At 43.2% G+C, this 27,068-nt stretch overlaps 1 protein-coding gene across 1 annotated transcript in view; it reads left to right on the forward strand.

Annotated features, from left to right (window-relative positions):
- LOC311098232 (uncharacterized protein) overlaps nt 1-27,068 on the forward strand; it is a 179,338-nt gene that overhangs the window by 20,769 nt on the left and 131,501 nt on the right. Inside the window, exons 5-6 of the mRNA XM_084138318.1 lie at nt 5,296-5,556; nt 15,853-16,128. Coding sequence (XP_083994444.1) covers nt 5,296-5,556; nt 15,853-16,128 — 537 coding nt within the window. The remainder of the gene's footprint in view (nt 1-5,295; nt 5,557-15,852; nt 16,129-27,068) is intronic.

The following is a 27,068-nucleotide window of genomic DNA, read 5'->3' on the forward strand; positions in this document are numbered from 1 at the left end:
AGATATTTGCTTCTGAATTCCTTGACTGATTTCCTACTGAGATGTTGAAAAATGTAATTTCTTCTTATACGACCAGGATAGCTTTCAAGTCAATTCATTATAATTGTATTAGTCCTCAATCCTCTTCAATATAACTTATTTGGCCTAAATTAAGATCCCAAATATCTTGGTAATGTACGGTGGCTGAGAGAGCTCAACGCGCTGCAACTGAAGAAAACACAAGCAAATAGAAAAAAACCTGCAAATTAAGAAAACATCAGTTTCACAACACACGTGTGCTCCAAATACTCACAACACAACCAACTACAGAAACGCGTTGCAAATAGCACAGACCACAGTGGAAATGTTTCCAGGGGACCCCAATAAGTGATTCCAGCTTAATTACTAGAAAAAAAATTATATCCTGAGAAAAGTGGATTTTGAGGGGTATAGCCATAGATATCATATATAAACGCTAGATGTCTTATGGCGCAGTCACTTCCGGCATCACCGTTCGGCCATCTTGTCACAGTGAAGCTGTGAATTAAGGTGAGTGATCAGCATGCACACAAATCCTCTTATCTCGCTGAAATCTTGATGGATTTACAAACGGTTTGGTTTCTCACAAACGTTATTAACGTGGCTATAATTCCGAATGCTTGAACATGTATGTTATAATTCTTCATATGTATGCAGTGTATGTATGCAGTGTCATAACTACATCAAGTTATGGTTATTTAAATGTACATGCACCATTAAACGAGTGAGCGAGCACCCTGTGGCAAGATGGCCGCCACGTGCGGACGTCGACCTCCATTGGCCAGCAGCGCGCACGAGACATCTAGCGTTTATATATGATATCTATGGGTATAGCGCCATAGACCTCCATTCATTCTGCACTCGTCCTGTGAGCGCCCTCATTTGGAGCCAGAGTGGAACTGCAACCAGTTCAGAAGCCAGTGGCGGCTGGTGAAAAATATCTTAGGTGGGGCTGTGTCATATTCAAACCATGGGAGTAGGCTATTAGGCCTACTTTCTGCCCTTGGTAATGTTATGTGTATTGTGCTTTGATGTTTATTTTGTTCTATTCATTAACCCACTCCCAGTGGTTCCCTTTTTAGAGTTGTACCCCAAGAGGCTTAATATCCTTCTGCGCATCCCCACTCTTCAGTCACACCTTTTTCAGTAAGGGACAATATTTGCCCCCTTAAATCGATTTTTCAATTTTTGCATTTTTAGCTTTACAAATACCTTTATAAAATAAATAATGCTTTAAATTAAAAAAAAGTTAAATAGATAAATATGCAATGATGGTAAAAACGAAGTCATGCTTTTAGATATTAAATTAAAACCGCCAGTGGTGAGTCATCCAGTAATGAAGCAAGTGGCAGTATTTATGAATTAATCATTGAATCATTGACTCTAATGATTCGTTCAAAGCCGCAGATTCGTTCACAAACACTGCTGTGTGCTGCAGTTCTGCTGTGGATTTCGTTGGAGCTATTATTTTATTGTAAAAATACTGACAACTAGGTTGAAAATGAACATCACTTAATTTTAATATTTCGTTTGTTGAACTGTTGTATAAAATCAATGTGACATTTGCAATCATGTGGATGTTCATATAATGTGATCAACATTAAACACAGGAACTCACACAGGGTATGGCTTTGTCTCGAAGAGAGTTTGAATCTTATATCGATCTCCATGCACAGCCGGTGTCTATATTTGTTCTTCATGCTAGTAAGTGCTAAATCCCTACTTTTACAAAGGTAACGCGTGGTACATTGTCGAGAACGGTGTTGTGCCGAATTTCGACTCCCTGCCAAATTATTACCCCCCTCGTTGAAGTCAGTACCTGATTGCCTAATCCTAACCCCTCCCCCAATCCTAACCCCTCCCCCACAACTAATCTAAACCTACCAATACTAGGGGGGTAATAATTTGGCGGGGGTAGAAATTCGGCACGACAACGGCAGTATAGATTTGCCGAGGCAGCAATCTGCACGAGACCTGTCATAGCCTATACACGCTGCTTAAACGCATACAGTTTTGACCGCAAAAGATTAGGTAATTTGATCGGATGTCATGTATTTACAGCATTTAACCTGAGAGAAATGCATGCTCAGTTTAAGGAACGGCAAAATTCAGCATTTTGTTCCCGTTCCTGTCACCTCACGGTTTAAGAACCACCACAAACCCAGTTTGAGAACCACTGCCTTTACATATCTTTGTAAAGCAAATAATAATAATAATAATAATAATAATATTACAAATAATTATTAGTATTAACCACCCAAACACATTTTAACACAAACTGCATGATACCAGTGCTCTGTCAAAAAGTCAGTAATTATTTAATGCCATATTACAAGACTGAAGCATTCTTACACAAAAACAAACAAATTGCACAAACTTTCCATTTGCATTTGAAATTTAACTCAAACAGTTTAGTTACTTTCTCAGACAGGTCCCTCACTCCGGTAACTGTCCATGTTGGATCTGTCGCTGTTGTTTTAAAAAGTAATCACGGAAAGCAAAACAAGGCATTAGCATGACCGCATCCAGCTAGCCAGGCCGATAGACCGCTGTCTGATGGAGATGGGCGCGCCTCGGCTCGCGCTAAACAGAAGCGCCCATAGCTGACTAGATTTGAGCTCGCTGATTGGCTACAGTTTATGTCAAACATGTATATCTTAAATCAGCAATTGGCTAAGCTGCTCCACAGACCCGCCTCTCTGGGGCGCCTCTCTCCAGCGCCCCAGAGCTGATGAGACGTGCACGCAAGTGGAGGGGATGTGTAGAAAAAGCAGATATTTTGAATTTCTATCATATTTTTCATATATACTGGGTGTATTTAATATCTCAAACACACAAACACTGACAATTTGTATGTATGTATTTACTTATTTATTTAATGAGTGTGGCTCATAAACTGTGGTCTGGCTCATGGGGGGGCGGCGCCCTAGCGCCCTCTATTGGCCAGCCGCCCCTGAGTAATTTGAATGTTGTATTCGAAAGGAGATGCAAAGAAATTACACATTGCTGGGTGTTCGATTTTTTAGAGTCACTTATTTGCTCACTTAGTCACAACACAGCTGACACAGGGAAACACACAACGCAGCTGACACAGGTAAACACACAACACAGCTGACACAAGTAAACACACAACACAGCTGACACAGGCAAACACACAACACAGCTGACACAGGCAAACACACAACACAGCCGACACAGGTAAACACACAACACAGCCGACACAGGCAAACACACAACACAGCCGACACAGGCAAACACACAACACAGCCGACACAGGGAAACACACAACACAGCCGACACAGGCAAACACACATCACAGCCGACACAGGCAAACACACAACACAGCCGACACAGGGAAACACACAACACAGCCGACACAGGGAAACACACAACACAGCAGACACAGGGAAACACACAACACAGCCGACACAGGCAAACACACATCACAGCCGACACAGGCAAACACACAACACAGCCGACACAGGGAAACACACAACACAGCTGACACAGGCAAACACACAACACAGCTGACACAGGCAAACACACAACACAGCTGACACAGGTAAATACACGTGCTAGAAGAGTTTTTGTTTTGTTTGTTTCTGGTCCCGCTTCGGATGCCACGATGCCATCAAGCGTATCTCTGGTCGTAATCAGTCCTTCACTGACCAATCAGCGTTCATTAGCAGAATGCTAGCGTGTTATGGGCAACAACAACTCAACCTGTAAGAAATGGAAAGGACATAAGTACTCGTTCATTCAACTTTCGACCTATAACCCATGTTGAACTTGCAAAACCTACAATCAAATCTGAGATTTCTCAACGGCAATCGGGTGAAAGAGACACATTTAGCCGTCTAGCTCCATAGACTCCCATTCAGTCTGCACTCATGAGTGATCGCCCCCAGTGGAGCTCTGGTGGAACTACAACCAACATTCGGTACAATAGGACTTAATAGGGAGTGGCCAGGCTCTCCATAGACGGGCTCTGGACGCGCTTATAGCTATAAATAATAATAATAATAATAATAATTTTCTAAACTTTTTTTATTTATTTTTTGCAAAACATACAGAGATTAAATGTTTATGTCAATACATTTTGTATATTGTATACAATGTTATATAACAATATGCTCAATATAATCCGAATACAAATGAGAAAAGAAGGGTTAACAATGAGCTGAAAGCTAAAAAAAGCAACAACAAAAAAATAGATAGAGAAAAAGAACATGAGGGTAAGATATTAATCTATACATCAGTTATGTTGTACAAATTTTGTCATGTTTGTCATATGAGGTTTCATAAGAAATTTTAGATTATGCAGGGTCCAAAGATGAGATTGCAAGTTTTAAAGTTGAGACACTCACACACAGATATATAACGCATATTTTAAAAACTTTTCACAAGTGCCCTACCCACTCCAAAGTCCCCAGTTCAAGGGCTCTTCGGAGGGAGTAGGTAGTAGGGCATAGGGAAGTTCACGAGCAATTAGCACGTCCCAGCCAGTTCGTCACTTATTGGGGTCTTTGGAAACATTTCCACTGTGGTCTGTGCTATCTGCAGCACGTTTCTGTAGTTGGTTGTGTTGTGAGTATTTGGAGCACACATGTGTTGTGAAACTAATGAAGATGTTTTCTGAATTTGCGGGTGTTTTTCTATTTGCATGTGTTTTCTTCAGTTGCAGCGCATTGAGCTCTCTCGGCCACCGTTGGAATGAGCATGGAATATGTTAAAACCCTTTTAACACTAATCATTGGTAAAATAATATTTCTAATAACTTTCATTTAATATTTTTTTCTCACAATTAAAATTGAATTGGGTGAAGAAATCATTATAACTCCAAAAACTGCCCTTTTTATCCATCATGTGCAACATTGGACAAATATCTCTTTATATCATTGACCAAATATCCTCCAAAACCAAAGATTATCTTTGATTTGATATATTGAATATATCTTTGCATATCCATTTATCTGAGCAGATGCAGGTTTGGTTACAGCACCACCTACTGGTCAGAAACTATACCAGTTTATCCAGCACTATCAGCTACTGTATCATTTTAAATGTTCATGTGAACTGCTGCACCTGCACAAAGCTTTGTTGAATGGTGTGTTTCTTTCACTGCTGGTGTAGATGTTTTGACCCTTTAAGGTTTCTTGCATTGTCTATGAAAACTATCAAAATGCATTAATAATTTACCAGTGAGAGAATGAGATCATCTGTTGAAAATCTTTTAGAGCTCATGCTCCCAAATTACCAATAATTGTATATTGACAGATGTTCCCAAACCAACTCTGACTGTACGGCCACAGAGTTCAGTGTTCACTGGAGACTCAGTTACTCTGAGATGTGAGCTGGATCAGTCATGGGATGGATGGGAGTTTCTCTGGAGTAAAGACTCAAACACTGAATCTCCTGAAGCTGAAACTAAAACAATTGATTCTGTGAAAGTCTCTGATGGAGGAGAGTACAGATGCAGAGCAAGAAGAGGAGGATATAACACACATTACAGTGAACCAGTAGCAGTGACAATACATGGTAAGTGTTTTTCCTCTCATAATGAACTGCTCTTAGAACACTATATGAATTCTGTCAGGACCACTATCGTCAAATACGATTGACCATTAGCATTTGGTTTGGAATGGCGGTATGTTTCGGGTCTGGGCAAGAACACCCTGCGCATCCATGCAGCCTAGCATGGAAGAGCAGTAATAACCCCCCTTAGGGGAAACAGAACAGAACCAACGAGAATGTATTACAGATATCATTAATGTCAATTTTTTGATGTACAACGTAATTCGAGAATTAAGTCTGAGTCAAGGGGAATCAGAATGCCAAATCCTGACTGGAAGAGAGGTGGAGCTGGGGATGGAGGAGGGTAATGAGCTCCTGAGAAACGCGATAGCTGCTGATAATACTGAAGGAGCTTATACATGTATACAGTGATAGGCGTCGTATTCCTATAGGTAGACGTGTATCAGCTGATGCGAGCTTGACTAACGTGATCTCCCAGAACTAACGCTACGCTTGATTTCTGTCAGGACCACTATCGCCAAATACTATTGACCAAACTATCATATAGTTTGGATTGACAGTATGGTTCTGTTCTGGGCAAGAACTCCCTGCACATCCATGCAGCCTAACATGGATAAGAGCAGGGAGAGCAGCAAATAACCTCCCAAAACAAAACCACATGCCAATATCCCTCAAACAAACTGACAGCGAAAATCTGGATTCCTTTTTTTTCATTTTTACCTGAGTGAGCTAATGCAGCGAGCATGTTGCCAATACCTGAAAGCTTGAGCAACAGCAGGTTGCCAACAATATCGGAAAACCTTAAGCAACAAGCATGTTGCCCTTACCCAGATGACCTAAACGAGTATGTTGCCAATACCCACATAAGGTGCAACCCGCAACAAGTGTGTTGCTGTAGCCAATTTAACATTATAATCACATACTGGTACTAAAACTAGACTAGTCCGGTCGGAGAAGCATACAACCTGGCTCCGATTAGCAGCAACAAAACTGATACATAATAGCATGTTGAATAATCACAGAACTAGTAGAAAAACTTGTGTAGTCCAGTCGGGGAAGCATACGCCCTGCAGCAATGGCTTTGAGTTAGATGCTAAGCAAAGAAATACAGTGCTTCCTCATTCATGAACATGATTTCAGCTCCCGTCGGGATGATTCCACCACTGTAAAGATGACGACCATGATTCCAAACTCCTTCATGGGATCATCAAACTATGAAGTTGTTAGTGTTGAATCACAGGCCTCTGCGGTGAAAATATGGTTAAACGTTATGTTTGTATCACAGATACGCGTTTCCCAGAGAGGTTGGTGTCCGTTTTCCCTTCCCAAAACCGAAGTCAAATCCTAACAAGTGTCTTAAACTGTGTGGATGTCCTCACAGTCAGCTAAACCCCTCAAGGATCAACAAGCACACTTTTGTGTGCTCTAAGGTAAATTTTGCTTTTAACCTTACTGTGAAGTTATACTAGTTAGACAGTTTTATGCTGTTTTAGGTTATGATTTCGGTTCTCTACCCTAATTAATGAAGAATCAAGGTGCTAGCAAGCAAGCTTAGCGATAGTTTAGTTATCACGTAAGTCAGGATTGTATGTTTTGACTAGCGGCAGGATGTTAACTAACTTTGTTATTCAAGATACAAACACTTAACGTTAACGTTAGGTGTTTGTATCTTGAATAACAAAGTATCTTGAATAACAAAGTTAGCTAAAACAAACAGCATAAAATTGTCTAACTAGTATAACTTCACAGTAAGGTTAAAAGCAAAATATACCTTAGAGCACACAAAAGTGTGCTTGTTGATCCTTGAGGGGTTTAGCTGACTGTGAGGACATCCACACAGTTTAAGACGACACTTGTCAGGATTTGACTTCGGTTTTGGGAAGGGAAAAAAACGGACACCCCCCTCCAACCTCTCTGGGAAACATGTATCTGTGTTACAAATGCCCCAGGCACAACGTTTAACCATATTTTTGATAAAACTACGACGGTAATAGCCTACCGAGACCCACAATTTGAGAAGCCTGCGTTAAAGTCAATGGAGCACTGTGAAAGACCTCTGTGGGAGCTCGTTATTGGCTGCGCTGTGATTGGTCAATCTACATTCTAGGGTGTGGCTTAGCTAAAGGCGAATTACACCAGAAAGCCTAAAACACAGGCATGTTCCAATACGACTAAGCTAGATAGCCTGTAGAACAAGCATGTTTCCGATAGAAACCAGATAGCCAATAGAACAAGAGTGCTTCAATAACATCTAGATTAAGATAGCATTAAGAACAAGCATGTTTCCAATAACAACCAGATAGCCTAAAACAAATTTGTTTCAATAACAACAGATAGCCTTTAGAGCAAGCATATTCTAATACACTATAGCTTTAAAGGGATACTTCACCGTTTTTTCATATTAAACTATTTTATTCCCTTAACTAAGACGAGTTGATACATACCTCGTCTCGTCTCTCGTCTCAGTGCGTGCACTCAATCGCTCTAGCGCGCCGTGATACTTTGATAGCACTTAGCTTAGCCCAGTTCATTCATTAGGATCCAGACAGAGATGAAGTTAGAAGCGACCAAACACCTCCACGTTTTCCCTATTTAAATACGGTTACACGAGTAGTTACACGACCAAGTATGGTGACACAAAATAAAACGTGGCACTTTTCTAAGCGGGTAAAAAGGATAACTATAATGTATGGCGGAATAGCACTGGGAGCACTTCGACTTGGCGCAGTAAAAAGTCACGTTGGTTCTAATGACAGAAGTGAGAGGGAGAGGGGGAGAGGATTTTTCAGGCGTGACTTTTTACTGCGCAGAGTCGAAGTGCTCTATTGTATTATAAATTTTGATAAAGAATTTTCTTTTATTTTGTCACTTTGGGGTAGGTACGCGAGGCGAATTTTCCCGACAATGCTTTATCTGTAGAGTGGTAAACCATATATTTGTAACCATATACAAAACCCATATATTTTACATTACATGTTATAAATGTACATATATTTCACACTTAACATCATATTTTTTGTTATATTTCAGAATATATTTCAAAATGATAAATATAAGTGAACTACAATGCAAATATATTTCAATGTATTTGGAATATATGCCACATATATTTTTGACAATATTTTTTTTGACAATAAAATCAATTAAATTTTTTTTTCTCTGTATGGGAAGGGATCCTCCATAGGGAGAGACTAGTTGGCACTTCAGCACTGCGTTGTCATCGGGTCCAGGCGAAGGTCCTTCGTCAGATCTGGATACGGCTCGGATCCGGCAGGCTGAGGGAAAACCTCGGGATAAACAAAGACACTAAATTTAGCGTAGATGCCATTCTTCTTATGATGTAACGAGTACATCAGGATTTATGGGAAGTGTTCCCGGTTCCGGCTGACCTAATCTATGCAGCCTAACATTGAATTATAGACGTCTATAATGTATTATGTGAATGCTAGGTCAAAGAGATGTGCCTTTAATCTGGCTTTGAACTGACAGAGTGTGTCTGCTTCCCGGACAATGGTAGGAAGACTGTTCCAAAGTTTTGGTGCTAAATAGGAAAATTATCTTTAAATAGGAAAAGAATCAACGCTGAACTGACTCAACTGAATAGTACCCTGTTTATTATGTCTTTTTTGAACTGTGCCACAGCATTAATGATTCCGTTTGCACCATGAAGCGTTGTTTCCTATCTATCACTGCAAGCTGCTTGAATCTGTGCTGCATAGTGAAACGCGAGCAGCAATTACCAATGACAACAGCCAATATGATCGCATAAGCCTAACAAGATCATTTGAATGAAAACGACTCGATAAGCCCAAGCAACACGGATAGCATTAGCAACAAGCAAGTTGCCAATACCCTGCTAGCTTTTAGCAATGAGAATTAAAAGGGACTTAGCTTAGCTTCGTGAAGAAATTCAGGGATGCAATGCAGACTGAGGTCACTTCCAAATCAGGCAGTTTATGATGATCAATGCGGTGAATCTTCTGATCAAGTTCACGTAACTTACTTGATTTAATCTGAGGTGAAATCCTTGTGGGGAATGAATTCCTCTCGCTAAATTCCTGATTGCAAGATTCCTAGTGAGATGATGTGGTTCCCTTTCAAGGGAACTCGCGTTGCGTCGAGAATGACGCTATGGGGAACGCTTTGCGTGATGACGTCTTGAAGCACATGTAAAATCAGTCCAATGGTGTGGCGGAACATCAGAGGCGGGTGACGTCACGTACCAGGAAGCTATAAAAGCCGGCCTGAAACAGAAAACGAAAGCTTTCTGAGTCTTCAGTCGCGCTCTGTGTTGAAATCTGTCCTTGTTATTTGGTGTTGTCTGTCTATATATATATATTCAGTATGGCGAGCAAGCAGCAGTTTAGAGTGTGTGTTCATCCTTGCCCGCGTTATATAACGGGAGGTGATACTCACACTCTTTGTGTTGTTTGTTTGGGAGAGGAGCATGCCCAGTCAGCACTCGAGGGTGGTGACTGTGTGCATTGCTGTGCGCTTCCATTGCGTACGCTCCGATCCCGCTTGGCTCGGTTCAATCCCGACCACGTTCCCCAGGGCTCGGGTCCCGCCGCGGCTGAGGCTCGGCGGCGATCTCAGACCTGGGGTTCGCAAATGGATCTGTCAGTGGATGTTGAGACGGGCTCTGCCTTATCTCAGCCTCCTTCTGACAGATCCAGTGCCTCTCATCAGGGTGTGGAAGCACGCGCTGCAGTTTCTTCCCCCCCGATAGAGGTACCAGTACTGCAACTATCCAGCTCTGAGGAGTTGGATGTTGTGAGTATTGAAGCTGAGTCTGAGGATTCGCCACCTCAGTCTCATGCGTTTGAGGAACTGCTCGATGTCATTACTAGAGCTGTTGACAGACTGTCTATTGAGTGGCCAGAAGATAGGCAGGACGTTCGTTCGAAAAGTAAGCTCGACGAACGCTTCCTGCCATCTCGTGCGCAGCCCCAGCGCAGGAGCCTGCCGTTTTTCCCCGATCTCCACACCGAGGTGTCGAGATCGTGGGCGAAACCAGTGTCTCACAGAGTTTATACACCACAAACATCTCACTACTCCTCAATATCTAAATATAAAGAGTATGGTTATGGGGAGATGCCGAAGGTGGAAGAGACGCTTGCGGGCTATCTCTCTCCAGCAACGGCATCTTCTCTGAAAGCTCCTACACTTCCCTCTAAGCCAGTTAAAGTAACATCTTCCCTGGTTCATAAGTCGTATGCAGCCGCTGGTCAAGCTGCAGCGTGTCTGCATACGATGTCCATTTTACAAGCCTATCAGGCTGAATTATTGGGGGATTTGGAGGAGGGCGGGGGAATTGGTCCTGACACTGTGGCCGAACTTCGCAGAGCCACAGATTTGTCTCTCAGGGCCACCAAGGAGACCGTTAAATCTATCGGGCGGTCTATGGCAGCCCTGGTGGCCACTGAGAGGCATCTGTGGCTCAATCTAAGTGATATCAAGGATAAAGAAAAGCATGTTCTCTTAGATGCTCCGGTCTCCACTGTTGGTCTGTTTGGTGATGCAGTTAGTGTTGCGGTAGCAAAATCACAAGAAGCCGCTAAGCAAGCTGCTGCTCTCCAGAAACTTCTCCCCCGCCGTTCTTTCTATGAGGCTGCTGAGCGGGAGCAGCCTCACTCCTCTAGAAAGAGCGCTGAGCACCGTGCCACTCAGAAACAGAGCGTGTCCTCCCGTGCTCCCCCACAAAAATCTCGGGGACACGGAGGGCGCGCTCAAACCCAGCAGTCCTCGAGGGGTAAAGCGGATCTGCGGACCGTTATTACCGCCAAGAAGGCTGCTGGGAAGAAATCCTGACGTCCGAGGGCTCAGGACTAATGAGGGTAGTCCCCCCCGAAGCAGAGCGGTTAACACCTTTTTTTACGGTGCCCGTCTCTCTTCGGTACCCTCAGGGGACCGTTCTGCTAACCCTGCCGCCTCCGGTGTTACAGGGCGCAGCGGTCTCCGGCGAGCACATATCTCAAGGACCACCCGGAAACGTAGTGGCCTCGGGATGCCCGCCCCCTCCGAGGAGGGTGTTAGAGCAGTCTGTTCGATCGTTCCCTGCCGGTGCGCCGTTACAGGGCGACGAATTGACTGCTCAACAACAACAAAATCCAGAAACCAGTCTCGAGAGGCTGGTACCTCTAGTAGAATCTTTGACAGCGTGGAAGTTACTGTCAAATGTTTCTCGTTGGGTCCTGCAGACCGTGGAAAAAGGGTATCAGATACAATTCAAAAAACGCCCACCTCGGTTTATGGGGGTCCTGCCCACAGTGGTGGGCCCCGAGCAGGTTCTGGTCATGGAACAGGAAGTGAACACTCTGTTAGAGAAAGGGGCCATAGAATATGTACCTCCCTCCGACAGGGAAACAGGGTTTTACAGCCGGTACTTCATTGTTCCGAAAAAGGACGGGGGATTGCGTCCCATTTTAGATCTTCGAGTTCTGAACGATTCAGTCATGCAGCTCAAGTTCAAAATGTTAACATTGAGACAGATCGTGCCACAGATCAGGTCCGAGGACTGGTTTGTCACGATAGATCTCAAGGACGCATATTTCCATATTTCCATCCGTCCGTGTCATTGGAAGTTCCTGAGGTTTGCTTTCGGGGGCAAAGCATACCAATATCGTGTTCTTCCATTCGGCCTAGCTTTATCACCCCGCACTTTCACCAAATGCATGGATGCAGCTCTGGCGCCGCTGCGCCTCCAGGGTATTCGCATCATGAACTACATCGACGATTGGTTGATTTTAGCTCAGTCGCATCAGTTGGCGGTTCAACATCGAGATGTTGTTCTCGCCCACATGAAAGAGCTGGGGTTACGGCTGAACGCCAAGAAGAGTGTGCTTTCTCCACTCCAGAGGACCACTTTTTTAGGCGTGGTTTGGGACTCAGTGTCGATGCAGGCGCGCCTGTCACCGCCACGTATAGAGTCCATCCTTGCAGCTGTGAAAAGTGTAAAGCTAGGCCAGCTACTCACTGTCAAACAGTTCCAGAGACTGTTGGGTCTCATGGCAGCAGCTTCCAACGTGATACCTTTTGGACTGCTGCACATAAGGCCCCTGCAGTGGTTGCTCAGGACCAGGGGGTTTTCCCCGAGGGGCAACCCATTTCGCACAATCAAGGTCACGCGGCGATGCTTACGTGCCCTGGTTATGTGGAAGAAACCTTGGTTCCTGTCCCAGGGCCCAGTGTTGGGAGCTCCTTGTCGTCGCAAACTGCTAACGACGGATGCTTCCCTCACGGGTTGGGGAGCGATCCTGGAGGGTCGCTCATCTCAAGGTCTGTGGGAAGACCATCATCGTTCCTGGCATATCAATCGCCTAGAGATGTTAGCTGTCTTCCGGGCTCTGAGGAGCTTTATCACAGATCTCAGGGGACACCATGTGTTAGTACACACGGACAACACGTCGGTAGTCGCCTATATCAACCACCAAGGGGGTTTGCGCTCGCGCCCGTTATCCAACTTGGCACGCCATATCCTCTTGTGGTCCCAGGGGAAGTTACTGTCACTCAGGGCAGCTTACATCCCCGGGGTCCAGAATATAGGAGCAGACACTCTGTCGAGACAGGGGCCGAGGCCCGGGGAATGGAGGCTCCACCCCGAGGTGGTGGAGCTGATATGGAGGGAGTTTGGCCAAGCTCAAGTGGATCTGTTTGCGTCTCGAGAGACGTCTCACTGTCCACTTTGGTTCTCCCTCACGCATCCAGCTCCTCTGGGACTGGATGCTATGGTGCAGACGTGGCCGAGGCTACGTCTGTACGCTTTTCCCCCAGTTGCTCTGCTCCCGGGAGTTCTGGAGAGAGTTCGCAGGGACCGGGTTTGCCTGCTTCTTATAGCCCCGCGCTGGCCGGGCAGAGTATGGTTTCCCGATCTTGTGTCGCTCCTCGACGGGCCTCCTCTGGAGCTACCCGTCAGGAGGGACCTTCTGTCCCAGGCGGAGGGCTCGATATTTCACCCCCGCCCAGAACTGTGGAACCTGTGGGCTTGGCCTCTGAGGGGGCCCAGCTCATAGAGTCAGGTCTCTCAACTGAGGTTGTGGAGACCATTCTACAGTCCAGAGCTCCCTCCACGAGGAAACTTTATGCCCTGAAGTGGAGAGTCTTCACTTCTTGGTGTAGTGACCGTCGGTTGGATCCAGTCAACTGCCCAATTGGTACAGTTCTGGAGTTCCTGCAGGACCGGTTCACTGCAGGTCTGACCCCGTCCACCTTAAAGGTTTATGTGGCGGCCATAGGTGCTTACCACATTCCTTTGGGTGGAATGTCTGTGGGGAAAGACCCTTTGGTATCTCGTTTCCTTCGTGGCACTTGGAGGCTGAGGCCTGCAGTTCGCTCTAGGGTGCCACCATGGGACTTGTCCATTGCATTACAAGGCTTGTCCCTGGCCCCCTTTGAGCCCATTGAGGAGGTTCCTGAGAAGTTTCTAACTCTGAAAGCTCTTTTCCTTCTTGCTATTTCTTCTCTCAAGAGAATAGGGGATCTGCAAGCATTGTCGGTTGCTCCGTCATGCTTAGAGTTTGCTCCGGGTATGGTGAAAGCTTTTCTACATCCGAGACCGGGTTATATCCCCAAGGTCCCCACTAATGTGGTCAGACCTATTGTTCTGCAGGCCTTTTGTCCTCCTCCTTTTCAGAATGCGGACCAGGAGGCTAATAATTTGCTTTGCCCAGTTCGGGCGTTAGACGCTTATGTCCACAGAGCTGCCCTGTGGCGTAAAAGTGATCAATTATTTGTGTGCTTTGGGCCTCCTAACAAGGGAGGTCCAGTGTCTAAGCAGAGGATGAGCAAGTGGGTGGTCGAGGCTATCTCACTTGCTTATGAGGCGGCTGGGCAGCCTTCTCCTATGGCTGTCCGGTCCCATTCTACAAGGTGTATGGCGGCCTCTAAGGCCCTTATATCAGGAGTATCGTTACAGGACGTCTGTGATGCGGCAGGCTGGTCCTCACCGCACACTTTCGTCAGGTTCTACTCTCTGGATCTAGACTCTGCTCCAGGGTCTCATGTTTTGTCTTCCTAGTGCTGCTCACCAGATTTCACACGGGACAGACACTTGTAGCTATGGAGGCGTTGGTATAGACGTTCCCCATAGCGTCATTCTCGACGCAACGCGAGTTCCCTTGAAAGGGAACGCCTCGGTTACGACTGTAACCTCGGTTCCCTGAAGAGGGAACGAGCGTTGCGTCGCCCTGCCATATCTCCTTCATGCCTGTCAGCCCGACTTCAGACTATACGAAGCTTTCGTTTTCTGTTTCAGGCCGGCTTTTATAGCTTCCTGGTACGTGACGTCACCCGCCTCTGACGTTCCGCCACACCATTGGACTGATTTTACATGTGCTTCAAGACGTCATCACGCAAAGCGTTCCCCATAGCGTCATTCTCGACGCAACGCTCGTTCCCTCTTCAGGGAACCGAGGTTACAGTCGTAACCGAGGCGTTTTGCCTGCCAAATTTTGCCAATTAATTAGTTCCTGAGAAACGCGATAGCTGCTTATAATACTGAATGAGCTTATATATGTATACAGTGATAGGTGTTGTAATCCTATATAGGTAGACGTGTATCAGCTGATGCGAGCTCGACTAACGTGACCTGCCAGAACTAACGCTACGCTTGATAATGATTTTTACCCTCATGTGGTGTTCGGGTCATTTTGACCCGGAGAAGATTTTCTTTTCCCCAAAAATACTAGTTAATGTTATCGCTTTGGACTGAAACTTAGTGACTTTGTTCACAAATGGTATAACTACTTCTGAAATGTTTTTTGACAATTTTCTAGACTAGTGTGATCAACAGTGCCAATTTCCTTCAGTTTTTATTTAATATTTCCAAAATTATTCACAAATAATGTTTTTTTTTTACTCAAAAAATGAGATGCCTACTCTCAAATAAATGAGGCCTATGATTAATCAGATGCAAATACAAATATAAACCAGTCCTAATTGAAAGAGAACAAGTTGACAAAAAGATTGAATCCAATATTGGGTGATAATATACTATATTATCACCCAATATTGGATTCAATCTTTTTGTCAACTTGTTCTCTTTCAATTAGGACTGGTTTATATTAAATATAGCATAACAAGTGATTTATAAGCTATTTTTTGTAGGTCGGTCATTTTTGACCGAGAACATCCCGGGTGTTATAGGGTTTTGAACACCACACAAGGAAGACACTAAATAAACATAGAAAACATCACTTCAGTCTAACCAGTTTTAGTGTTTTACAACCAAGTAACTGTTCACACACTAAAACATTTTATTATTTGTATTTTTTTCTCCATTGTTTATTGTTGTCATTACAGAAAGACCAAACCCCGTAGTGACCATTACACCTGATCATCATCATGTATTCAGAGGAGAGACAGTCACTCTCAGATGTGACATATATGATGGAGGAGTCACTAGCTGGAGCTACAACTGGTATAAAGGCGGGTCAACCAGTGTTTTCAGTGAACGACAGCAACACACATTCAGTTCTGTTACTGAGTCTGACGCAGGTAAATACTCCTGTTATGGGACAGAGACTGAAGGATCACGCACATCACATCGCAGTGATGAAGTTACACTGACAGTATCAGGTGAGTTTGATCATCTCTTCATAAACACACACAAGTTTAACATGTTATTAATGAGTGATGTCTCTATTTCAGTTCCCAGAGCAGTTTTAAGTGTTTCTCCTCAGAAGTGGTTGACTGAAGGAGATCTAGTGACTCTGATCTGTGAGGTTAACGGCTCCTCTACAGGCTGGACATTCAGCTGGTTCACTGTAACTGTCTCAGGTCAGTTATAATGTGCTTCATCTGAATTAACTGGTTATACTGAAGTGAAACATATAATTTAATATGTCTGAAACCAGACACAGACTGGGTATTAACGGCAACGCTTCCATGGGCACCAAGCAGTAAAACCTACTTTGAGATCCCAATCCCTCATTTACAGTCACTGCTCTGTAACAACATAAGAGCCATTGATCAAACCCTGAATAAAACAACCTTAACACAATGGGATAATTTGGGTTACACTAATGTAAACCAGTGTATTCAGTTTAGTTAACCCTCTGGGGTCTGAGGTGTTTTTGGGGTCCTTGAGATGTTCTGACATGCCCTGAAATTTGTGCTTTTTTCAGTTGCTTATAAACATATTAATGGAAAAGGTGTAATTACACTCTATTTAACACAAACAGGGCTGCCATAATATGTGAGCAACATGTATATACATGTTTGTATTTTTGAGAGAATAATGTTTATGCATGGTTATTGAAAAAACTAAAAATGAAAGTTTCTGATATAAGGCCACAAAACACATACTAAATATGTGTCTACAAGACTTTTGACTAATGCATTTTGTCACCTAGAGTTTTTTCTTCAAAATGAAGTGAAAACCATCCTGCCTAATCATTCACATAAAGCAATACATTGATTTAAATTTTGCAAGACACTTTCTGTTTGGAAAGGCAATATGCGAGTGGGCATCAACGATCAAACACCATCATGCATATAGAGTAGTTCACACCTGAGGAGACAATGGGCCCCCGCATAATGGGGCTGCATACTTAATGAGCCTTTCATTCAGGTGTGTCACTGAGCCACAAGAAAGAATGCAAGGACAATATATATATATATTGTTCATACCTCGGTTCAGACATCACGGTTCAGTATGAGTTCGGTACAATGGAGGGAAAAGCAAAACAAAAATGCAGAAGGCAATTTTTTTTATTGTGCATGTCTCAGGCTGTACCATAGTGTCATACAGTCTCTCCCCTGAGCTAGCTGCAACAGCCTGCCCTGAAGTGTGTAAAGTAAGATGTAAACAAAATAAGACAATCAGCTATAAAACTGAAAATAAAGCATCTCTTATTTATGTGCGGACGCACGAGCGCGAGGGTGCGCGCGGCAAAAATGTCATCATTGCTGTGTGGGCGGTCTTGCGCGTTGGGTGCGCAAGGCCACATTTCGCGTGGCGGTGTGCAGTGCACGGTTTTTTAGCGCGCACGGCTCCGCATCCGAAGACGCACGAGAGCCGAATCTGGCCGAGCATGTACATCTCACAGCACCGGCACCCAGTTCTTACGTCTAAATTAGTTGCTTAACGTACATTAAAGGGTTAGTTCACCCATAAATGAAAATTATGTCATTAATGACTCACCCTCATGTCACTCCAAACCCGTAAGACCTCCGTTTCTCTTCTGAAGACATCTTAAGATATTTTAGATTTATTCCGAGAGCTTTCTGTCCCTCCATTGTAAGTCAATGGACGTGCCACTGTTCACGTCCATAAAGGTAATAAAGACATCATCAAAGTAGTCCATGTGACATCAGTGGGTTATTTAGAATGTTTTGAAGCATCGAAAATACATTTTGGTCCAAAATGAACAAAAACTATGATTTTATTCAACATTGTATTCTCTTCCGGTCTGTTTTCCATCCGCGTTCACGAGTCCACATTGACGCTGCTGACGTAAGACGCTGCTGACGTGTTATCTGGTGCGTCAATGTGGACTCGTGATCGTGACTCTATTCCTCATCTGGATCTGCTGCTCCTCGAAATGAAACTTAGAGGTAAATTTTCCAGGATTATTATTAAGATAGTAACGACTGACATCTCTCTCTTTTCATACATATTACATAAACTGTGAATATTTGTTTTTTATAAATATTACTTCATTTAAAAGAAGAGAATTCAAGCTTCATGCCTGTGTGTCTGTATGGCTGTCTGACTCAGTATTTGCTGAGTTACAGTTCGTTTTCGGACGCGTTTCAGAATTGACTTCACTGACACAGAGTAGGCAGAACTCGCATCATGTTTATTTTTCTTTATTTTTTCAAAAAGCACAACACTTTGTTTTTATTGTGAGTATACACAAAAATAATACACACTTAACAGGATCGATTGATGTGTGAAATTTGTTTGTAAAATCAAAGTCAACAGAGTATTTTTGAATCTCTTTTGAACTGATAAGAAAAAAAGCGAGCTGGTATCGCCGGCTATACCGCCGACCCCAGGGGGTTAAAAATGTGATTTATATTCAATCTACACATTCTCACTTTATACAGGGAGCAGAAATGATTATAACCTCCTCTCAGACAGCAGCAGAGGAGCTGGAGGAAAACACACCGTCAGTTCTGCTGATCTAAAACACACAGGAGTGTATGTGTGCAGAGCAGAGAGAGATAAAACAGCCGTTAACACAACATACAGCAACACACAACCACTGTGGGTCACTGGTGAGTTCACATATATAGTTTAAATGATCTTTAATAAAGACAATTTCCAAATTATAGCTGTAATTGTCTTGTCAGGCGTTTCTCCTCCAGTGTCTCTGATCATCAGTCCCAGCAAAACTCAACACTTCACATCTGACTCTCTCTCTCTGAGCTGTGAGGACCAGAGTAACTCTGATGGATGGACAGTGAGAAGATACACAGACAGCGGGCGGCTGGAAGATTGTTCATCATCAGTGTGGGGATCACAAACAGGATCTACATGTACAATCAACTCCACTGTCCCATCAGACACTGGAGTTTACTGGTGTCAGTCTGAATCTGGAGAGCACTATCATCCTGTTAATATCACTGTACACTGTGAGTCTGGGTTTCTGGTTTTATTCATTTCACTGGCAGTTTATAATCAAAGCTTACTAAAACAACTCCAAACATCCTCGTATTAATATATACATTTTTAAATTAAAATTTTCTTCTGTTTTGTATTATTTCATCACGTTGTTGATATGTCTCCTGTGTTTCTGTAGTTGGTGTGATTCTGGAGAGTCCTGTTCATCCTGTGACTGAAGGAGATAATCTGACTCTACGCTGTTTATATAAATATACAACCCTATCAAACCTCAATGCTGATTTCTATAAAGATGGATCACTCATCCAGAATCAAACTACAGAGATGATCATCCCTGCTGTCTCAAAGTCACATGAGGGTTTCTACTACTGCAAACACCCAGAGAGAGCAGAGTCTCCCAAGAGCTGGATCTCAGTCAGAGGTGAGAGTCAATGAAACTGTGAGCTGATTTATTTCTTCATATGCCCTCGTTCAGATATAGTGCATGATAAAGTGCTTGTGTGTCTCTTTTTCAGGGTCTCATTCAGACTCTCAGATCTCTGTCCTCCACATACTCAGTTCTGTACTGGCAGCTTGTCCATATCTGATAGTGACGGTCGTGCTGATTTACAAATGCTGCAGAATGAGAGGGAAAACACCTGAGTGATTTATTAGAAGTCATTATTATCATTATTTTTAACTGACCAACAAATCAGTCAAAATAATCATTAATGTTATGTGATGTCACATTTGGCTCTGCTCAATGAGGGTTTGATCTTTGTAAAGTTGCTTTAAAAACACTGTTGTGAAATCTGCTTTACAAATACTGAACTGTCAAATTTGGTTAAATTAAATGCAGGAATGAATCCCCTTTATTATTGCTGTGTTTGTGTCTTATACAGAAGTCACTTCGTTTGTCATGTTACAGTTGTTAAAGTCATGTTACATGTTAAAGTTAATGTTAATTAATGTTAATAACATGTTTATTTATCCACCGGGAATTGATGGTAAAAGCAGTTTTAACTTTGGAATAGCTAAGAAAGGGTACATTTTGGTTTCAGATTGACTTTAACAAGGTACATGGATGTTATCCTGTTAACACGTTTGGTTTTTGCTGTTTTTGACCAATAAAATATTATTGTTAATATAGACCAAACCTTTAAGCTTTAGTATCACAAGTACATCCCTGCCCCACTCACAGTTTACTTCCCACAATCCCATTTGGCAACTTGTTTTCCTCTTTATATATTGCTTTTTTTTAAATAAAGCCTGACAAGACAGTGACTGTCTGTTTATATATTAGCTTACATTTCAGTAGCTTTTCAGTTTTTTTATTTTGTCCTGCTTTAATACATTGCAATTCTTTACAATGTAAGGCTTGTGTGATATTTGCATGTTTCACATTATAACCACACGAACACACTGTCATTTGTAAGCTATTCCTTATTTTAGTGTAAGTCTCCTGATTTGTATTGCTGCAATATTTCATATTTGATGTTTGTTTACTTTTTTAATAAAGAAACACAGCTTTATATTCTGGATCTTATGCTTTGTCTTGCAGTGTCACAATAAAAGCAGAAGAATCGTGACCTCTGACTATAATGAATCATGTTTTAATCTCTCAATAGTTTGGATTTTTCAGCCTAAAACTACTGTAATCTACAGAAATGATTACATTTATATGGAGAGAAAAGAACGTCTCGGGTTACTATTGTAATCCTCGTTTTCTGAGTAGGCATCGATACTCGCCGCTTTGGGGAATGCCTTCGGCATGAAGCTTCTGAAGTCAACTATGGAATTATTCCAATCTCGATTGGTGTAGCGTCATTGCGTCACTCGTGACGTCACATGTGACGGTGATCCGGAAGCTATAAAGGGTCACAGGAACCAGGAAATGTTAGCTTCCGATTGGTCAAAGCAAATCGTTCTCAGGAGCGTGAAAAGTGTGGCCGAGGGAAGCAGCGTCAGGGAATGAGGGTTACAATAGTAACCCGAGATGTTCCCTTTCGTAAGGGAACTGCCGCTGCATCGATACTCTACGCTTTGGGGAACGAATACCCACGCCGCCACACTGAGAGAAATACGCCCTGGTGTGAAGCATCTGGCACACTCACGGACAATAGGAATGAGTAGAGGGCAGATCCAACTAGCTTGTCATAAGATTTGGTGTAAGAAGGGGAGATCTGGAGCCGGAGGCTGAACTGACCTCATGGATGAGAACCCCAGACAGTAAAAAGTAATAGATAAGAGGTGAAGGCAAAGTGCACCTCGTACTTCAGATATGAGAGGTTTCTGCAGATAACCAACTGTCTAATTGATAAAGGGGAATAGCTCCTAACCCTTGATACATAACTAGATGGATAGACTCCTCCTAGCCTGAGGCCTAACATAGGAACCTCCAAGGCTAAGACCTTGACCATCTGACACATGCGATGGAGGATGGAATACCTGAAGAATCATGATATTGCCTACAGGCACCTCAGTACCGGGGCAAAAAATAATGTAGAGTGGCTCCCACGCTAGCAAGTAAGAGGGGGCAGCACCACCACTCTTCCAGGGAGTAAGACGAGCAGGAAGCAGACTCAATAGATTCTTATATATCTCATCCACAGGACATGATGGGTGTCAGGGATAGCCCATCAGCCTGATGCCAATAGGCTGGATAACAGGATTCATCCTCCAATCTACAGGAACATGGAGTTTTAGTGGGAATGACCCTACATGCACACCCTTAGGGGCTTGCGGAGGTCACCGGGGCCGCCACAGAGGCCCTAAGCATGAACGGGAGATCCCGTTAGAGAACAGGATGGAACACCAGTACTGAAGCCAGTGGGCAGTAATTAACTGGGTTCAATGCCGTCCCTAACTTTAAAATATTTAGTTCCTAGTAGAGTGGGGTTCTAGAATGGACGACCTGACCACCTTGGTGGAAAGGGCAACCTATTTATGGGTTGATCCCCCTCAGGGGCCAGACCCATAGTCTCCATAACTCCGGCCGTGGATGAAATATTGTACCACCGGCCTGAGAAAGAAGATCTCTCCTAATAGGGATTTGCCATGGAGGACTCTCCAAGAGACTATGAGGTCCGAGAACCAAATTCGGGCCGGCCAGTACGGAGCTACAAGGAGTAATCTCACACCGTACCTCCTGACCCTTTCTAGAACCCCAGAGAGCAGAGCGATCAGGGAAAAGCGTACAGACGTGACCTCGGCCACATCTGTACCATGGCATCCAAGCCCAAAGGAGCTGGATGTGAGAGAGAGTACCAGAGCGGGCAATGAGAGTTCTCATGAGAAGCGAACAACACAACCTCCGCCCGTCCAAACTCTCTCCATATAAGCTCAACCACTTCAGGGTGGAGCCGCCATTCCCCGGGCCTCAGCCCCTGCCTCTACAGGATGTCTGCTCCCAAATTATCAACCCCAGGAATATAAATGGATCTAACAGAGAGAAATTTATCCTGGGACCAAAGAAGAATCTGATACGCCAGTCTAGAAAGAGGGCATCCTAATAAGAACATGATGGCCTCTGAGGTCCACAAGGAAGTGCCTCAGGGCAAAAAATACAGCCAACATCTCCAAGTGATTAATATGCCATGAGAGATGATGGTCATTCCAAGTACCTCGGGTGTAACGGCCCTCCATAACCGCACCCCAGCCCATGAAAGTCTTTCTCTGACATGGTGCTCCCAGAACCGGGCCTTGAGACAGGAAACATGGTTTCTTCCACATGATGAGAGAACGGAGGCATCTGCGTGTAACTCTGATCATGCAAAAGGGGTTCCCCAGCAGAGAAAACCCCTTGGTCCTGAGCCACCACTGCAAGGCCCTCATATGGAGCAGACCAAAAGGCACTACCGTGGAAGCTGCAGCCATAAGACCCAAAACTCTTTGAAAGTGTTTGACAGTGATGGCCTGGCCTAACCTAATACTCTTCATTGTGTTTAAGATAGTATTTATACGAGCAGGAGACAATTGTGCCCACATCGTGACTGAGTCCCACTCTAATCCCAGGAACGTAGTTCTCTGAAGAGGAGTTAAGGAACTTTTCTTCACATTGAGTCTCAACCCCAAGCACCTCAGATGACGCAAAACAACATCTTGATGTTGAATTGCCAGTTCTTTCGACTGAGCCAAAATGAGCCAGTCATCTATATAATTTAAGATACGGACCCCCTGAAGTCTCAATGGAGCAAGGGCCGCGTCCATACATTTGGTGAAGGTGCAAGGGGATAAGGCTAGGCCGAAAGGAAGAACCCTATATTGATAAGCTTTTCCCCCAAAAGCGAATCTAAGGAACCTCCTATGATGTGGGATGATGGAAATATGAAAATATGCATCCTTAAGATCTATCATTACGAACCAGTCCTCGGATCTGATTAGTTTAACGATCATAGGTATAGTAAGCATTTTGAACTTGAATCTCCTCAAAGATTTGTTCAATACCCTAAGACAGGGGTTTTCAAATTGGGTGAATGTGAGCCTCCCCTTAGAGTAGGTATGGACAGCCGAGCCCCCCCTTCCCCAAAATCCCGTCCGCCTGCCCTAACCCACACACACCTCTGCAGTAAATGCCATCTTTTGTGTGTTCCAGGCAATGATGAGTGTCAGTAACAACTGATCAAATGTAAATATTATTTTATTTCCACAACTTTCTTAAAAGTGCATTCATAAACGATTCTTTGCAACAGCAAATAATTTCCAACTTCATGCAGGCCTAATTGAGGCTACTTTTAAAATCACTGAACATCAGTAGGCCTAACCACAAGTCAACATGCTTAACATGTGCAATCGGCGCCAAAGCTACTGGTTTTGCAATCCGTCCGCTCAGTTTATAAACAGTAGGCCTACTAACGAATTCTCAAACAGTTCCCTCGGTTTAACAAATTGTGCCCTCGGATTAATAAACCGTACCCACGAGTTTCTAATCCGCGCTCTCAGACTTGTAAACCGTGCCTTTAGTTTTTGCAATCCACAAATTCATAAACCGTGCCCACGCTTTCGCGATCCGTTCCCACGGGTTTGTAAACTGTACTCACGGATTTGTGGCTCGCCCTCATTTTAGAAGAACACCAGGAGATACGTTGTTAACGAATCTTATTGTATATTGTTTTATTGTGTATTAAGTGGAATACATCAAATTGTCTTAACTGTGTCTGCATGCTTAAAGTGATTCTCAATTGTAGCGGGTATGGGGTGGAATATATACGATTTAATATGAATGACATGCATCAAAATCTTTTGTTTAGTTGTGATAATCTTAGCACTTTAGTATTGTTGTCTAACCTGTACTATGACTGATATTTGACAAATTGCTTTGTTCCTCTTTTTGTAAGTTTTTGACAAAAGCGTCTTCTAAATATGTAGCCTAAAATATAATAATAATAATAATAATAATTGGGGAATTTCTCCTTACGAAAGGGAACTATATTTTTAAACAATACTTGAACATGCTTCTTTTTTTTTGTACAGACACTGATTTCACACATGATTATTTTAACTCATCCTGTGGTTATTGTGACTGTTCTGTAAAACTGTTGCATACTAATGTTCACATTAGAACTGCTGGTCATGTGACATTTTATGGTTTTTAACGCTACTGAACATGAACACTGGGGGCCCTATTTTAACGATCTGAAACGCAAGTGTCAAAGCGCAAAGCGCAAGTAACTTTGTGGGCGGGTCTTGGCGCTGTTGCTATTTTCCCAGCGGGATAAATGACTCTTGCGCCAGGCGCAAATCTAAAATGGGTTGGTCTGAAGTAGCTTCATTATTCATAGGTGTGGTTTGGGCGTAACGTGAAATAAACCAATCAGAGCGTCATCTCACATTCCCTTTAAGAGCAGACGCGCTTTGTTCTAAAGCGGATTCCTATTATAACGGCGGATTTGCCAGATGCGCGCCAGGAGCGGTTCACAGCCAAGGAGAGCAACGTTCTCGTCAGGGACGTTGGGGATGGAGAAACCCACCCAAATTAACTTCGATTAAAAAGGCGTATGATAATTTGGGTAAATGTGTAAGCTAGATGTATGCTTTTATAATAAATTATCTATCTATTATCTAATCTATCTATTATCTAATTATCTATTATCTATCATAATAATGTATGATTTGCAAAAATGAAAACTGCTGCTTCTGTGTAGATGAGAGAATCAAAGTGTATGCGCGTTGTGCACACGCTACATTGATTATGGCCAAGCATGCGCCCTTAAAATAGCATATGAATAACATGCGCAACGCGCCACTGACTTTAAACTATTTTTTCCTGGTTAGTGGCGCAATTGTTTTCTAAACCTGCAAAGTCAATTGCGCTGGGTGCAAGATAGGGCCCTGGGTGTCAAGTGCGGATTATGGGCCCTATCTTGCACCCAGCGCAATTGACTTTGTACACTGACGCATGTATCATTCCTATTTTGCACCCGCGCAAAGCGCGCTTTTCCCTCCACAGAAGCACGTCGCTAAACTAGGGAATGAACTTGCGCTCCCTGGGCGGTTCAGCGCAAAAAAGGAGGCGTGTTCCGGCGCAAACGTTCCTTCATGCTATTTTGCAGGTTTAGAAAACAATTGCGCCACTAACCAGGAAAAAATAGTTTAAAGTCAGTGGCGCGTTGCGCATGTTATTCATATGCTATTTTAAGGGCGCATGCTTGGCCATAATCAATGTAGCGTGTGCACAACGCGCATACACTTTGATTCTCTCATCTACACAGAAGCAGCAGTTTTCATTTTTGCAAATCATACATTATTATGATAGATAGATAGATAGATAGATAGATAGATAGATAGACAATTTATTATAAAAGCATACATCTAGCTTACACATTTACCCAAATTATCATACGCCTTTTTAACCGAAGTTAATTTGGGTGGGTTTCTCCATCCCCAACGTCCCTGACGAGAGCGTTGCTCTCCTTGGCTGTGAACCGCTCCTGGCGCGCGTCTGGCAAATCCGCCGTTATAATAGGAATCCGCTTTAGAACAAAGCGCGTCTGCTCTTAAAGGGAATGTGAGATGACGCTCTGATTGGTTTATTTCACGTTACGCCCAAACCACACCTATGAATAATGAAGCTACTTCAGACCAACCCATTTTAGATTTGCGCCTGGCGCAAGAGTCATTTATCCCGCTGGGAAAATAGCAACAGCGCCGAGACCCGCCCACAAAGTTACTTGCGCTTTGCGCTTTGACACTTGCGTTTCAGATCGTTAAAATAGGGCCCTATGTGTTTAAAGTTGAGAAACACAAGAACAGTGTTAATAGTTGTGATGAATCTTTTAGAAAATGGTGTTACATTGATGAAATTTGGCTAATATATTTGGCTAAGTAATTGAGAAAACCTGTAATAATGTTAGATATTTATGAAAAACCTTTGACCCAGAGTATGAGCAATGATCGACACTTAGCAAACACCACTAATTCAGATTCGTATGTGTTGAGTGTCATTCTGCATGAAGCACGAATAAAACAAGATCTGAAAACTACTGATGTGAGCTTCTCTTCACACCAGTTTATCTTTCTAGCACTTCCTCTTTCACTCTCAGTCTCTCTGTTAAATGTGTCATTCTACAATTTAGATGATTCTATATTCTACAATTAGTAATAATTTTCTTCAGATTATATTTTATTCATTAAGGGAAAGTATAATCTGACACAAATGTTTTGTGCATCACAGCTGTACAGCAGCTTTAAAAGAAAAGAGTGTCATTGTTCAGCTGAAGTTCCCTTTAAAAAGTGTTACAACAATCCCCTTACATTCAACTAAGAACAGTTTCTGTTTAATAATTGTACAGAATGATCAGTGGAAAATAAAGACAGTTAGAGCTGTGCCGGAGAGTGTTTTAAAAAAGAACTGATGAGGTTTCAAAGAAGGGCCGGTCAGTCAGATCAGTTGCGAAGAAGATGTTGAAAGCCAGTGGTGAAGTTTCTGACGCCTCAGTCAGTGAAATGTTTTGTGTTGTCTGTATGAAGC

This window comes from Abramis brama (assembly GCF_963993115.1).
Source record: "Abramis brama genome assembly, chromosome: 1".
Classification (NCBI taxonomy): domain Eukaryota; kingdom Metazoa; phylum Chordata; class Actinopteri; order Cypriniformes; family Leuciscidae; genus Abramis; species Abramis brama.